This window comes from Schistocerca cancellata, chromosome 8 (genome assembly GCF_023864275.1).
Source record: "Schistocerca cancellata isolate TAMUIC-IGC-003103 chromosome 8, iqSchCanc2.1, whole genome shotgun sequence".
NCBI lineage: Eukaryota > Metazoa > Arthropoda > Insecta > Orthoptera > Acrididae > Schistocerca > Schistocerca cancellata.
This window is the reverse complement of record NC_064633.1, coordinates 511,536,471-511,552,534: the sequence shown is the minus strand read 5'-3', so window position 1 is coordinate 511,552,534 and position 16,064 is coordinate 511,536,471. Positions and strand designations below refer to the sequence as shown.

Sequence of the window (16,064 nt, the reverse complement as noted above, 5' to 3'; positions counted from 1 at the left end):
CCACCGTTGCTGTGAGGGCCGCCTTAGAGTAAATGGCCGCAGCATCGGAGGCTGCGAGACGGGGTGGCTTCCGAGACCGCCGCAGTTCCAGCCGGCGCTGTGACAGGACGCGCCCCCATGGCGGGGAGGGTGAGGGTTGGCAGGGCGCAGGGAGGGGGTAGCGGCCGGCCGGGAGGGGCGCGCGCCGTGCGACTGTCGACTGTCGCACAGTGCGCGCCTGACGTCAGAGCCGGCGCCAGCTCCAGCAGCACGTGGCCGCCGCCGCCGCTCAGCACGCCTACCTGTCACGCCGGCGACATGACGCCGCGACCGGCGACACTGCTCCGCCCACACCACCGCCTTCTGGACTCCAGAACAGCGACAGTTAGTGTGGCGACTGCGACACGGCGTTCCGTGTGAAGTTAGCAGCTGACTCTGTAACTACGGCGGGCTCTTACCGCGACTGCACTGTTTCAATGACAAGCGGCGCCAAACAGAACTTTGATACATGCTTCCTCTCTATGCAACAATGGGGACAGGTAAGAAGATCCTCTTTATTCTTACCTTCATTGCTAACAACCAGTTGCCACTGTTACCCTGCTGGAACGTAACTTACTAGTTTATTTACAACAAATATTACGCCTCCTGCATATCGTAATGTAGATACTTTTTAACCACATGCGCGTCTCATCGCTGTATTTAAAAAATTTCTTCAGTGAACACTGTAAATCTTATTTAAGGTTTTAAAAAACTGCATTTTTGTTATACTTATATTTGCTTACCTCGAACCGGTTTTCGTCTTGCCGAGCCATCGTCACGAAACAAAGGAGTAGCGTCTTCAATTGTCTGAGAAACCAAACGTTAGAATCAAGGGTATTATCAACATAAGCACAAGATCTTTGGCCATGACGTTACGTGACAAATGTCAAATCCCGTCGCCACGCGTATTATGCACCAAGTATGTCGCCTAAGTGGCTTCAAGTAGAGGACCTGCATCATGCAGCCGAACTCCCCGATAGGGGACACCCTGCGTAATATTCTACATTTACAAGTTGGTTAGTATCAAACACACAGTACACAATGAAAATAAACAAAATTAAAGTTCACAATCTGTAGGAAAATAACAGACCTTCTTAGAATTGTGACTGAAGAGAAAGTAAATTATTTCGCTGTTCTGTTCCGGTACGAGTTTGTGCAGATGAGTGTCAACATTTTGACTGTGTTCTGTGAGAGTGTAGGTGGTTGACTGCATCGTGTGATGCTTAAGAAAGGGATGTATTCAGCTGTAACTGACGATTCACAACCAGGGTGGTGGTGTGGAGGGGGGCGGAGCTAAATACTTATTTACCTCAAGTACTTCTAATAGATTAAGTGTTTTTCCGCCTTTGTTGGTATTATATAGCACTTCTGTGCGGACTTTGTATCTACGACTTCCCTTCAGCACATATTCTGCAGAAATGGAGGCTGACTTACGCAATCTCCATTGACATTATAAATATTACACAATTGGTTGTGTAGTAGGCCTATAGTCTATTATAAGCAACCATAATGTTTCAACCAAAATACTAAGTGTCTTTTACCATAAGTTGATCATTCAGAGAAATATTTGCTTCTGCACAACCGTGAGATTGCAAAGTAAGCAAACTAACATGGTGTGAGGTGAGAAAATACTTCTCTTTGCCCGACGTGCATCATTATACGCGGCTAATGCTATTGTCACATATCAGAGACTTGCAATTTAGCACAATAATTGTATATGTCGCTCAAGTACGCTAATGTGTGATCTAAGGTGTTCTGTGCATTGTGATGAAAATGGGAGGCAGAAGAGAAGTATTCACATTTCGTCGGTGTAAGTAACGTATTAGATTATTTACAGTATAGAAAGAGCCAAACAAGATAGCCGTAATTATCAGCTACGCTAAAAATTTCATAGCAAGTAAAACTCTTATCACTTCATCAATTTTTCACAGATTCTGACGTTTCACTCCCGCCTTCCAATTGACTTTGACAACAGGCAACACTGTGTGTAAGATACATCTGTTTTCCTTTTCGACTACAGTTGGTAATGACATTTTCACGTAATGTGACGTTGCTCTTTAACTGAGGATCAACAGCTTGTTTCGCTTACAGAAATGGGAAACTCAATACATCGTGATTTTTGATATGATTTTACTCTGACATTAGCTTAAATTATTTCATTTACAGTTGCTAGAGCGAACTTTTGAATTACAAATAGAGATCTTCTAAATATGTGCTCCTTCCCGTCAAAATCGAAAATTTCCTTCAAAATTTCTGTCAGTTTTTCAATTGCAGTGTCAAGAAAGTCGAGGCTGTATCTTTCATACTTGGAGGTATCTGGAAGAGATGCGAACTGCAAACGACGAAGAGTCCCAGATGTCACCAATTGTACGATTATCTTGGGATATGTTTCGCTGTAAAGGACTCTTCTTGAACGTGCCGGATCATTTAATAAGCACTTATAAATACTGTGGAAAACAACACGTAAACCGGCAGCCACGATTTCTGACAGCAGCAGCTCACCGCTGCATGTGTTCACATTATCTGTAACGTTTCTGCGCATGCGCGGTTCTCCAGAGAGCGGCGGATAGCTAATCACTGCTTCTGCAAAGCGCCACAGTCAAATGCCAGATGCACTCGACAGAAGCGAAGCGTTAGAGGAAGAACTACGATACTCCTCGCCCACATCTCGTGGTCGTGCGGTAGCGTTCTCGCTTCCCACGCCCGGGTTCCCGGGTTCGATTCCCGGCGGGGTCAGGGATTTTCTCTGCCTCGTGATGGCTGGGTGTTGTGTGCTGTCCTTAGGTTAGTTAGGTTTAAGTAGTTCTAAGTTCTAGGGGACTTATGACCACAGCAGTTGAGTCCCACAGTGCTCAGAGCCATTTGAACCATTTTTTACGATATTCCTCGTGGTGGAAGCGATTAATCTAAAGAAATACGAAAGGAAGAGGACTGAAAATCTCTGCGACATCTCCTCACCCTATTACGATACACAAGGAGCACTTGATTAGCATATAGTGAATGTATAGCATAGTTATAAATGTCAAAACATCTCATTGTTTAAATGCTACTACTGGTATCATCATGGATTCCGCAAATCTCGACAGAACTCTCTGTCTCTTCCATTTTCTATATTTACAGTATTCAACACTACTCAAGAAAGGCAAAGGAATCGTAAAACCAACCGCAATTTCCTTTAACATGAGTGATTTCTTACACCAGGAAACGATCAGGAAGACAGAAAGTGATGCAACAAGTTGTAGCTCAGCTCATCTGAACTGTGCTGGCACAACGAAAAAAGGAACAAGAATTCTGCTTTTTTGGTCTAACAGCATTTTTCTTTTTCTCTTGATAAATTAAATAAACTTCTGTTCTCGTTTGTAAATCGTACAGCTCCGTTATTTAGGAGTCATATAGATCATTTAAAGCTAACTCAACGTTAGAAGGTTAGAAGTAATTTCAGAAAGAGTACTCGAGAGTCACGGGGTTTGGGAAATAAGTCACAGCTAGCTATCCTGAGACATGTCTTGTTATTTGTTTGTGGATGTAGGTCACCTTCAGAGTACGCAAGGAATTCTCTTTCTAATGTGTTAATTCCGTGACTTCGAGGTAGCTTTGTTAAACAGAAGTCGCATGTTCGAGATCCATTTCAGCTATGTACGTGGCAAATGTGCCGCTACTATGTGTGTCATCTGTGAATGTAGAATACAAAATAACAATACGAACATCTTTTGCCATAAGTAAATTAATCTATTTATTGAATGAAGCTGAAGATTTAAACGATTTCATACCTGATGTGCCCGCTATATGATAGAGTAAGCAAATAATAGTTAAAAAGAATAACGACTGTAGTAATTATTACAATAAAAGGTCTCAGTGAGCACCTGAGGACCATTGACGTAGGTAAAATATCCATCTGCCAACTACAAAACCACTTTATTAGAGTCTGCACGAATTATCAGCTGACACATCATGCAGTCGGGAAGTGCCCGATTAGTGGCAAAATACGGAATCCAGCATAGTGATCTTGTTTGCTTTGTTTACTACTGCCATAATAATAATAAAAATAATAGACATAATGTGTTGCCAAAATTATGAGTGTCTGCGCATTCATAGGTGCCACATCGGAACTGGTAAAATAATTTCTTAAGAAAAGTTGATCATTTACCCGCACAAACGCTGGTTCATGGATTCGTCTGTCGAATCTGGTAAAGACGGAGCAAGATCCATTTATTCGCCGTCAATGTTAAGGTATTTCCCTAATTTGCGACCTCAAAATTGGTGTAGCACTCTACATTTCTGGAAATTATCTACAACGCTACTTACAATCATGCCATGTGGCGTCCTGTATTTCTGCGAGTCCTCGCGCTATTCGACCATGGCGTTCTACAACAGAGACCCGTGTTTCCTGCCAGCGGTACAACGTTCAGAACTTCGCTCCCTTCCGTTCGCACTTCTGTGCTGCGGCAGCAGCGGTGAAGTCTCCCAAAACGACGCGCCTGCTCCTGACATCTGGCGGCGTGTCGGAGAGTTGCCTAGATTCGCCCACATTCTTCACTCCTTGGCCCGACCGCAGTCACTTCAGAAAAGGCGATCACGCAGCTCACACACAGTAAACTAAGGCACAGATTCAGGGTATCCGAAATATCGTCACCATTAAATGACAGTGGGCTCACCAGAACAGACCAACAAATTTAGCTGAGGTACTGTAACATAAAGTCCTGGAGTGGCATGTTCTTGTGATAAGTGTTTAATTTGGGAGAAAGAGTGAATTTTTAGACTGTACAGTGTGTTGCACTGTGTTGAATTCTGGCGGTGGCTGTGCTCAACTCTGATCACACAACCATAGAAATACTTCTGGCAGTGTTTGTGGACTGCAAAGACTCAGAACCGATTCATAGTTCGGCAATTCGTTCATTTTGTTTCCCCTGCTCCTTTCATCGTATTGCATTCATAATACCAGTCCCTTGTGTAAATGCGTGTCATAGACGTTGTTATTTGTATTTGTAAATGTACTGTTTAAATCGATAAGTTGAACTCATTACGGATAACGCAGTTAAATGCCTCCGTAACACACTGTGGCTGTGAATTTCACAGTGTTTCTGGCAATGTTAGTCTCACTTAAGCATTGACACACTACGGGTGGGTTTGCGTATGCAGTTGTAGCCGATTTGCAACACTTCTATGGAAAAGAGTACAACAATTCCAAGACGATTTGTTCTCAGCTTCGGTAAACAATCGGATGAGCATTATTGTGTGCTGCACTGTAAAGAAACACTGTTGTTTCATCGCTACTTGTTTGGTCAGTTTTTATCTATTGTTTCTACACATATAACTGATGGTTAAATGAGTGTCATGCTGCAAATCAAAAAGGCCCACGGTTCAGTTCTCATTCATTCCCAGAATTTCCTTCTGTCTCTTCCTCTTTGACGTTCATTCGTATTTGTGAAATATTCCAAGTTGTTGAGAGATTCGGAGCCTACATGTAATTGCAGGTCGCTGTAGGCCAAGGCTGGAAGATATCACAACCTGTACGATCACGTCTAGATAAGCGCTACTCTCTTGTGTTGAAGACAGCTTCGCTATATATATTTTTTTTACGCTTGATAACCTGTTTCTGTTCCCTGGTTTCACGCGTGAGCGTGAAGAGGCAAGAGGCCAGCTAAGTACGTTGTCAAGAGTGAGTGTCAAGCGTTCACCGAAAAGTTTTCTTTACAAGCACGATCTGTATTACACGCAGTTCCATGCGTGTGTAGGTATTCTAGGTACATCAGCCACACAGGTAAATATGGTAAAAAAACCGAACTAGACAACTGGTAAAACCACTGACCACTGGAGGTTTCTTGTGTACCAAAACTCTCAACAACAACAAAGTACGGGAGTTTGTCGCTGGAGTACGGCTTCAGTCTGAGTATCTCGCGATATACAGGTTATTATTTTTGGTAAAATTTTTTTTTTACCTCAGAGCCTGCTGGCCCCCTCCCCCCCCCCCCCCCCGTGGTAATATATTAACGTTACGTAATTGATAAAAATGAACTAATATAATCGTTAATTGTGTGGTGGTATAAATACACCAAGTCGTAGGACGTCCCTAGAATCACAATTCTGTAACACTGTTTTATGCGAGCCAAGTGCTACGGCTGCCGTTAGTTCCTTTACCAGATGAACTTGTACGTGATTGTTCAGTGCTGATGCACAAAATTGGCAGTTTCTGAAGTTCCTTACCTCTATTATACGAAACGTGCCATGTGTGTGGACACACAGTTGGCGCCAGCTCATCAGAGGTCCCTCACCTACTCGTTGCGTCCCAGCTGCGCCGTTCGTTACGGATTTGTTATTCGATTATCGTGTGTTATCTAAAGAAAACCTTACATCATAGTTGATACACTAGTAGACAGTGCGTGGTGTCGTTATACTGGAACCAACAACGCTATGAATTGACTTGTGCCAGCATCTATTTACAAACGACGTCCATATTTTAACTATTGTACTTTCTGTACAGGTTTCTTTATTTCAATGGTGAAATCGTGTGCAGCGTTTGGTCGCATCGAAAGATATGTGAAAGGAACAAATATTTCGTTCGCCGGGTAAAATTGTCTTAAGAACACAAAAAAGTTGCGAATATCTTTTTGAAAATTAGGATGTACGTTGGACCGCAGATCTGAAACCCGACGAATGACACAGATTTAGAGACAGCAGGATGTTAATATCTAAATTCACTACAAGAGTTTTTCATTTAACCAATACTTTGTGCTTCTTATCTTGATATTATTTAGGTATCTGTACTGAATTAAACAAATGCCATAAAACGTTTACTTTGTGTAAAAATTAGAATTATGGATGGACACGGATGTATTTTCATACTACAAAATTATTGTGAAGCACATCAAATGTAGTATTGCAGAATCGTCTCTAGTTTTCTTCCAAACTGATATTTAATCTTCTACTCCCGTCTATGCGGTGAACTTGATATTTCAAGAAGGAACAACAGCAGAAATTCGCTTATGAAACCTAATTCTACAACATTTCAATCTGTTCGTTACCCGTATTTGGAAGGTAGGAGATAGGTACTGGCAGAATTGAAGCTGTGGGGAGGGGTCCTGAACAGTGTTTGTGTAGCTCAGTCAGTAGAGCAGTTGCCCACGAACGGCAAAGGTCCCGAGTTCGAGTCTCGGTCTGGTACACAGTTTTAATCTCCACGGAAGTTTGTTTGTTACCCTTTCGCCTGACAAAACATAACAACGAAAACCGTCACTTTTGTATTGAGTATTTCTGAGAAATTATGTGAACTGCACTATTAAATGTGTAATACTAAGACAACACACCGTTAAGTTTTAAAATCAGCCTTACGAACGAGAAAAAAGGTAACTGAGTGGTCCGCTTTGTATAGTACGGACTGATGATGACAGAAAATTTTCTTTTTCTTCTCCGTCATGTAACTTACGTGTTGGTTTCAAGTCCTAACACAGGCCCAGATAAGCGGTGCGCAGTTATATCACCTATGACCCAAGAATAAAACATTCGTAAGTCTGCAGGCTGTTTCGATCGCCGCAGTTCTTCACTAGACTTAGAGTTACTTGGTCTAGCACGACGATGGCTTCCTCTGTTATAAGAACATGTTGAAACAGACAACTATAATGCCACCTAGAAATTAACGTGAAGTACTGGTCACCACGTAAAATGATATTTATCATATTTCAGAAAGAGAACAAGCAATCGTAATCTTTTGTATAACCAACTTTCGTCTCAAAATTTTATAAACAGAAAATAAAATTTCGCTTCCTTTTACTTACACTTTACTTAATTAAAGAATAACAGGAATTAATAAAAATCGTTAAGCGCTGTCAGTAATATCTGGATTGCCATTCAAGCTACAGAGGAGGGTTTGCTGAACTACTTATGTCTTTTGAGAGTCCTTTTAATACATTACACATAAAATCTGTGTCAACTTACATTACTTCCACGCATTTTTAATTTTATAGAGTACGTGGTTAATAATTAGACATGACAGTGAAATGAAAACGAGACAGATGGAAGAAAATAAATAAACTGTCTATTATTTTAAAAGTAATCGCCACAACTGTTAACTCACCTACCCCGCAGTGAGACAAGATCGTCAATACCTGCACGAAGAAATGTTTGCTGTTGCCGACGGAACCATGATTGTACCCAGGAGTCCACGTCTTCGACCGAAGCAAATCAACGGTCGCGAATGTCCTTCTTCAGGGCTACAAAAACATGGAAATCCCATGTGGACGGAGCTGGACTGAATGGAGGATGTGTAAGGGATTCCCAGCGAAACTTCTGCCGCGTATTCGAAACAACCTTTGCAACATGTGGTCCCACCCACATATTCTATACAGTTTCCATCTCAGCCCATGCGATTTCCAAATTTTTGGAGCCCTAAAGCAATACATCAACAGATGTCGATTTCTTCGGACGAAGACGTGCACGCCTGGGTACAATCATGGTTCCGTAGGCAACGATAAACATTTTCCCTTGAAGGTAATGACCGTCTTGTCTCACAGTGGAATAAATATATTAAGAGTTATGGCGATTGCTTTTGAAATAATAAACAGTTTATTTACTTTTTTCCATCTGTCTCGTCTACATTTGACTGCCCCTTATATTTATTTAACAACTTCGCGCCTTTCAAGAACTTCAGCTGCTCTCGAAATTAGAATATTATGTCGATTATTAAGTTTTTGATTTATTAATCTTTTGTACAATTTTCCAGAAACTATCTGAGAGCAGGATTGACAGAAATATAATTCACTTCACATCTGCTTTAACAGAGCGCCGAAGACATTATTGGTTGTGAGAAGTTTCGGAAAAAATTATATTGCAGTTTATTTTCTGAAAATTTTAGTTCATCCCATTTTCCTCCAATGACGATGAAATTTAAAGCAATCTATGTCCATGTCGGATCAATAAGTTTTCTGGCTCGTTCTTATTTTCTTGAGCAGGCTGTTATCTATGTTGTTAAACATTCAGTAACTATATGATACTCGATGTTACATTTTCGCAAAGCACAGTTTCTTGGGTTGTTTCTGATTATAGTTCTTTAAGTTTGCGATCATAACCATGCTTCAAGCGTGACAATACTACTAAATGAAAAAAAAAAAATGTTTGCTGTGACATATATAATTCCCATGTCATTAATTAATCAGTAGTTTACATTAATTATGATAGTTGTTAACTGTTTTCCTGTCAGCCGAAAACTGCCAAAATAGAGAAACATTCACTTACTGTGATTTTCATTTTAAAATTTTAAGTTGCTGTGTGAAGCAGCACATACGAGTCTGTTATTGCAGAATGAAAGTTGTTTGGCAGCCATTTTCCCGTTATGTTGAAGTAAAGAATATAAATTTTTTGACTAAATGTAGCCTTTGTAAACGTCACCAAACAATTCCGTCGTCTATTATGACTTTCATACTCCCAGTCCACTAGTGCAGTTCATTTTTTTTTCATCTATACATCCTCATTTATTTTTTCCTGGTTCCATAGGGAAGGAATTTCGAATCAGCCACTGCAATTGGCTATTAAATTATAGGCCTACGTGAAAGGAAGGGAAGAAAAAATGTTCTGCGGAACTGTGAATTTTGCGGGGAGCGTTCCACATCTCGTATTGAACAGACACATTCTCTTGGTGCGTCGGTGGATGTGTTTGTCTTATCCACTTTATATCCCCTTGTGTGATTTCCAAAGAGGCTTAATCTGTTTCTGTTTTGGTAATGTGGTAACGCAGATAGTGCCTGTGACGTTGGCCGTAGTGACATAGACTGGTCTGATATAGGTTTTCAACCGATTTCCTAAATCACTTTAAGCAACACGATGATTCTTTCATAAAGGCCAAGGGATGATTTTTTCCACCAACCACGTCGAATACGAGTATTCCCTAATGACCGACTGATGTGCGGGCAAAAAAGTTTAAATTATCCCTTTTTTACCAGTAAATAACTATTCTTTAAGCTGGCAGTCCAATTATCACATCAAAAATTAATTAAAATCCTCTTTGTAAGAACACCTCTACCGAAAAGCCCGTCTACGTTAAGTAAGCGTATAATATTAAAGTTCAGGGAGAAGAAACGATAACTTTGAGGTTCGGGGATGACATAATTCTGTCAGAGACGGCAAAGGACTTGAAACAGCAGTTGAGCGGAATGGTGGTGGTTTCAAAAGATATTTCAAAATGAACATCAACAAAAGTAAAACAAGGGTAATTATATGTAGTTAAATTAAATTAAGCGGCAATGAAGGAAACATATTAGGAAGAAAGGTACCTAAAGTAGTACGTCAGTTTTACTCTTTGCGCACCAAAGTAATATGATTACCGAAGCAGAGAAGATTGGCTACAGTAAAAAAGGCATTTCTGGTTCAAAAAACGAATTTGTTAACAATGAATATAAATTTGAGCGTTAAGAAGTCTTTTCAGAAGGTTTTTGTCTAAAGTGTAGCAGAGTTGTACGGAAGTGAAAAGTCGGCGATAAGCACTTCAGACAAGAAGAGAATGTGGCGCTACAGAAGAATGCTGAAAATTAGATAGATAGATCGAATAACTGATAACGATGCACTGAATCGAGCTGGGGAAAAATTCGTTTATAAGGCAACTATACTAAAAGAAGGAAGTGGCTTCGGGGGGCAACCGTAGGCATCAAGAAATAGACAATGTAGTAATGGAAAAACTGTGAGGGGTACAGATTGTGGGAGAGACATATACATGAACACAGTGAGCAAGTTCAGATTTATACAGGTTGACATCATTATGCAGAGACGAAGAGGCTTGCAGAGGACAGACAAGTATGGAGAACTGCGTGAAACCTATCTGCAGGATGGAGACAACAACAACAAAAACAGCATTTCTCGCATATCCTGTTCTGCTGGAAACGAAGACAACGGAAAGAAGAAGGTAGAGTGACGTTTCACGTTCCATCAGACACATCATTTGAGAAGTAGTTCGGTTTGGTATTCCGCAGGAAAGAGGAAGAAAATTTTCTGTTTGCTTTCAAAAAGGAACATCGAGGCATTCGCCTTCACCGATTTAGAGAGGCCACGTGAAGCATAAATCTCTGTGACCGGACGTAATCGACCACGTGCGCCACACTGCTAGGCAAAATAAGGTAAAAATGTTGTAACCTAGCTCTCACAGGGAAATTCGCAGTAAAAACGTCACTTTCACCTTTTTTAATAGCTAATTTTGGCCATCTTAATTGAAAATGCAAATTACTGCAACTAGTCACACTTATTATTCTTTTCGCTCCCTTTTTATTATACTTCTGTCCTAGGAGGAATTATTTGAAATAAACTCATCTGATGATGGAGGTATAACATTGTGGAATGAACAATAAATAAGACAGCTTATAGTGACTTTTATTTTTAATTTAGTACTCGCAACGGTCACAGTCAAGTATTACGTAAAATGTTCGTATTTAAAGTTTTATGCACCCTGTTCACACATACAGTAGGCTATATCACTTCTGAGTGAACTTCGTCATCTTTCCTCTTCCCTATAACCTTTCTCATACTGCATTGGTTTTCTGAACGTTTGTATTAGACACCCTATTTTTCTCCTCTACGAGTATCTAGGACAATGCTTGCTCTTCTGTCCATTTCGTGCTCGATCTTCCAAGAAGACCCCAAGTTTCCGTTTGGAACATAATTAACGCCTCCTGCTGCCACTAATCTATATGCAGGCATCCTTCGTAAACGTTCTTACCATCTTACGATGTTTACTACCGTTTCACTCAGACCTGGTTCCACTTTAATCTCTTAGCTTCTACCAATGCTCTTCTTTCTGTCTAACAAAGTATTACATGCAATAGCACCTCGGAAAAATTTCATTTCTGTCATCTAAATTCAGGTCTCTGTACTCACTTCCATACGTGCGGTATATGTCTGCAGAAGGTACACACACAAAAGACACGAGATGGTAGGGGCTAGTTATCCTTGTCGCTTTTTTGGGTATGTATACCAATCTTGACAGGCAGCCAGCGTTCGTTAAAGAACTCCCACTACGGCTTAATCGAGAAGATCGTGGCCTGCAGCGACAAAGGAGCGTTTTAGGACTAGGGGCTGCTGCGTGGCCACTGGCTGCTCTTGCGAACTGTGCGCTCATAAGCGAGGAAGAGCACTCCAAAGGCGTTACTCGTGAATTTATATAATTCAGTATAAAGTGAAGTGAGGTTCCAGTCAAACAAAGTGTAGTAGTGCCAATTCTTTCCGCCCGTGGAGGGGGAGACAGAAACAGAGAGAGAGAGAGAGAGAGAGTGGGGAAGGCGGTGAGAGTGTCAGGGTACGCTCTTGTTCCCTTATACATGTGCAGATCGGCCGCGAGCTGTACGTTCGGAAAGACTCACTATGTAGGTCGCAACGTTACTTGAACACTCGCTATACGTTGACTATCATTTGTTCCTGGTGTAATCTGAGTGAATCTATGCCTCATCGAAATAAACCATGGGTCGTTTGAATTCCACTGCATCACAATAATGATAAAACTTACTGTGCCATTTCCACAGTTATTTTTGACCATTAGTGTCATCTGTCACCTTTCAGAAATAAATTTCCCAAAGAGATTTTTTTTTCTGCCAGTTTCTTCGCTAAAGATGAAATCCGAAAGCAGCTCAATTTTCGCAGGCTAATGTTCTTCGCATCTATCGCCGTAATTTCTGACTTACAGCATATTCATTAATGATCGTCAATGGAATACTTGTTGTCAGCCTCCTAATTTCTTTCTCTTTCGTACAGAGATTTCTCTCCCTCTCCTCTTTGCGTATCATCCCTCCTTATGTAGCCAGCATGTCATACTATTCCTCAGTGTGAACATATTGCAGCTGTAGATATTGTCTACTTCGCGACATGACGTTAACTGTAAGCTTCTGTCTTCGGAGGACCTTTTAGCCTTTACATGCTTAACACTGCAAGGTAAATATAGTGATCTGCTTGGATATGGAACGCGGTTGACTCTATTTGTGGGACCAATCTGAGAGGTACCGTTAAGGAGATTATCAATTAGCTTCTCGAGAATTAGTCCTCCCGCGAAAGAGAATGATATGGAACACGTAAGGGTATCCTCACTGTTCCACTTTTGGTTTGTTCTGAGTACCTTTGTAACCGCGATCTTTCAAGCTATCTCGGCAATTATAATAATCTACAGATATTCGAGATTTGCCACCGAGTTAATATTGTCTTTTTCAACAACATCTGGACATCATCCCTAGCTGTCTTCTTCTGTTGTGACATGTGTACTTGCTGCAGATCGTACGCTGACTAGACTAGAGATGGTAAAGAAAGCACCAGCGCCACACTGGTTTCAAGCAGATAATTAAATGAGTCTCGACGAAAACTGTGGAAGTGCAGGTTTTTCCACGGAAATTTAACAATAACATAAATATTTCTTATTTTTTCAATGAATTGGCCAGCCGGCCGGAGTGGCCGAGAGGTTAAAGGCGCTACAGTCTGGAACCGCACGACCGCTACGGTCGCAGGTTCTAATCCTGCCTGGGGCATGGATGTGTGTGATGTCCTTAGGTTAGTTAGGTTTAAGTAGTTCTAAGTTCTAGGGGACTTATGACCACAGCAGTTGAGTCCCATAATGCTCAGAGCCATTTTAACCATTTTTTTGAATTGGCCACTGCCTGTTTGTCAACGCATACTGAATGTCAGTGTTGTGATACATTTCTCATCGTTGGATGCAATCTATTTTTTTTTTCATCAAGCCTTTCTAGTTTATAAGGACAGCTTGCTCGGCGTGTGTTTTAGCGTAATTGCCTTTTGATGAGTACTTACGTAATGCATAGTGTATTGTTGAGGATGATCATTGAAGCGAGATGGAAATCAAGTGCCAGCACATTTCCAACTCCTCTAGAAAAAAGCCAATGGGGCAATTTAGGTTATCGTCTAAAACTGGAAAAGGATACATCATAAAGTGTCGAGTGCCCTCAATGTTTGAGACACTGTGGTAAGGTTTGGAATTTGAACAACGATATTGGTGTAAAGTCGTGCACCTCTCTCCCTCATCCAGACGTAAATAGGCGATGACATTTTTTCATCCTCAAGATTCGAACTGATTACCTCCGCATCTTACCCATCGCACACGCAACCGTTAGCCTTCTCGGCAAAGGAGGCGATGTATGAAGATCTACGGGATATTGTTAACAAGGAAGGTGATAGAAATAAGCATGCAGTATCAGTTAAACAATAGGCAAGAGTGCTTTAATTTAAAGGATTGGTTTGCTTGGATCTCATCACAAACCATGTCAGTTCGACAGGGAAAATGCCTCGGATGGAGACTTAACCACGGTACACTCCTGTTGGCGCCCGGAAATAAGCGCTAGCATTGTCGAGGAGTCCAGACAGTAAGTTACCGAAGTCTGCGCTCTGCAGACATGAAGGAGAGAGTTAGTGGATTATCGAAATACTGTGTTAAATTACAACATGAATTAGGCATCAAAATAGAAAACCTGGAGGCTATCCTAACAGGTAATCGTAGCTAAAGAGTGTGGCAGACTTCGGTTCATTGGTAGGACGCTGAGACAATACAGTCAATCTACAAATGAGATTGTTTAAGAAACATTCGTCCGACTCATTCTACAGTATTGCTCAGTTTTTTGGGATTCGCATCAAACGGATCCGCACATTACAGACCAATATCTTTAACACTGGTTTTCTGCAAAATTCTTGAACATATTCTCAGAGCCGGCCGCTGTGGCCGAGAGGTTCTAGGCGCTTCAGTCCGGAACCGCGCTGCTGCTTCGGTCGCAGGTTCGAATCCTGCCTCGGGCTAGGATGTGCGTGATGTCCTTAGGTTAGTTAGGTTTAAGTAGTTCTAAGTCTAGGGGACTGATGACGTAAGAAGTTAAGTCCCACAGTGCTTAGAGCCATTTGAAGCATATACTCGTAATAAATTTACTTGAGAAGGAAAAGCGTCTTTCCACAAATCAGCACGGGTTTAGAAAGACTTACCCTTTTCTCACATGAGATCCTTCGAACCATTGATGAAGGGCAACAGGCGGATTCCATATTCCTAGATTTCCGTAAAGAATATGATACGCTGCTACACTGCCGATTCATTACGGAGGTACAAGCAGACGGAATACGTCCGAGGTACGTGAGTGGATTCAGGACTTCTTAAGAAACAGGACACAGTGTGTTGTCCTCGCCGACGAGTGTTCGTCATAGACAAGGATATCTTCAGGAGTGCCCAAGGAAAGTGTAATAGAACCACTGTTACTTTCTATATACGTAAGTAATCTGGTGGACTGGGCAAGCAGCTATCTACGGCTGTTTCCTAATGATGCTGTGGTGTGTGGGAAGGTACCGTCGTTGAATGACTGTAGGAGAATGCAAGATGACTTAGGTACAGTTTCTAGATGGTGTGATGAATGGCAGCTAGCTCTAAATGTAGGAAAATGTGAGTTAATGCGGGTAAGTAGAAAAATCAAACCCGTAATGTTCCAATGAAACATTAGTAGAGTGCGGTTTGGCACAGTCGCGTCGGTTAAATATCTGGGTGCAACGTTGCAAGGCAATAAGAAATGGAACGACCATGTAAGGATTGTAGTAAGGATAGTAGTAGGGAAAGCGAATGGTCATCTTTGATTTATTGGGAGAATTTTAGGAAACCATGGTTCATCTGTAAATGAGACCGCGTTCAGGGCACTAGAGCGACTCAGTGCTGAGTATTGTTGGAGCGTTTGGGATCCGCACCAGGTCAAATTAAAGGAGGACATCGAAACAATTCAGAGAGTCAGTAGGTTCGAACAAGTTGCAGGTATTACGGAGATGCTTCGGGAACGCAAATTGGACTCCCTGGACGACGTTCTTTTCGAGGAGCAGTATTGATAAAATTTAAAGAACCGGCATTTGAGGTTGACTGTTGAGCTATTCTACCGCCGCTATGTACATTTCGCGTAAGGACCATGAAGATAAGATATGACAGATTAGGGCTAGTATAGAGGCATACAGACAGTCGGATTTCCCTCGCTTTCTTTGCAAGTGGAACTGAATAGGAAATGGCCAGTAGTGGTACAGGGTACCCTCCGCCACGCACCGTACTGTGGCTATCGGAA

At 41.5% G+C, this 16,064-nt stretch overlaps 1 protein-coding gene across 1 annotated transcript in view; it reads left to right on the top strand.

Moving 5' to 3' along the window:
• Positions 1-260: 260 nt before the first annotated feature.
• Positions 261-16,064, top strand: part of LOC126095660 (uncharacterized) — a 755,174-nt gene continuing 739,370 nt past the window's right edge. Inside the window, exon 1 of the mRNA XM_049910417.1 lies at positions 261-518. Within this exon, the coding sequence (XP_049766374.1) occupies positions 456-518 (63 nt within the window). The 5' untranslated portion in view covers positions 261-455. The remainder of the gene's footprint in view (positions 519-16,064) is intronic.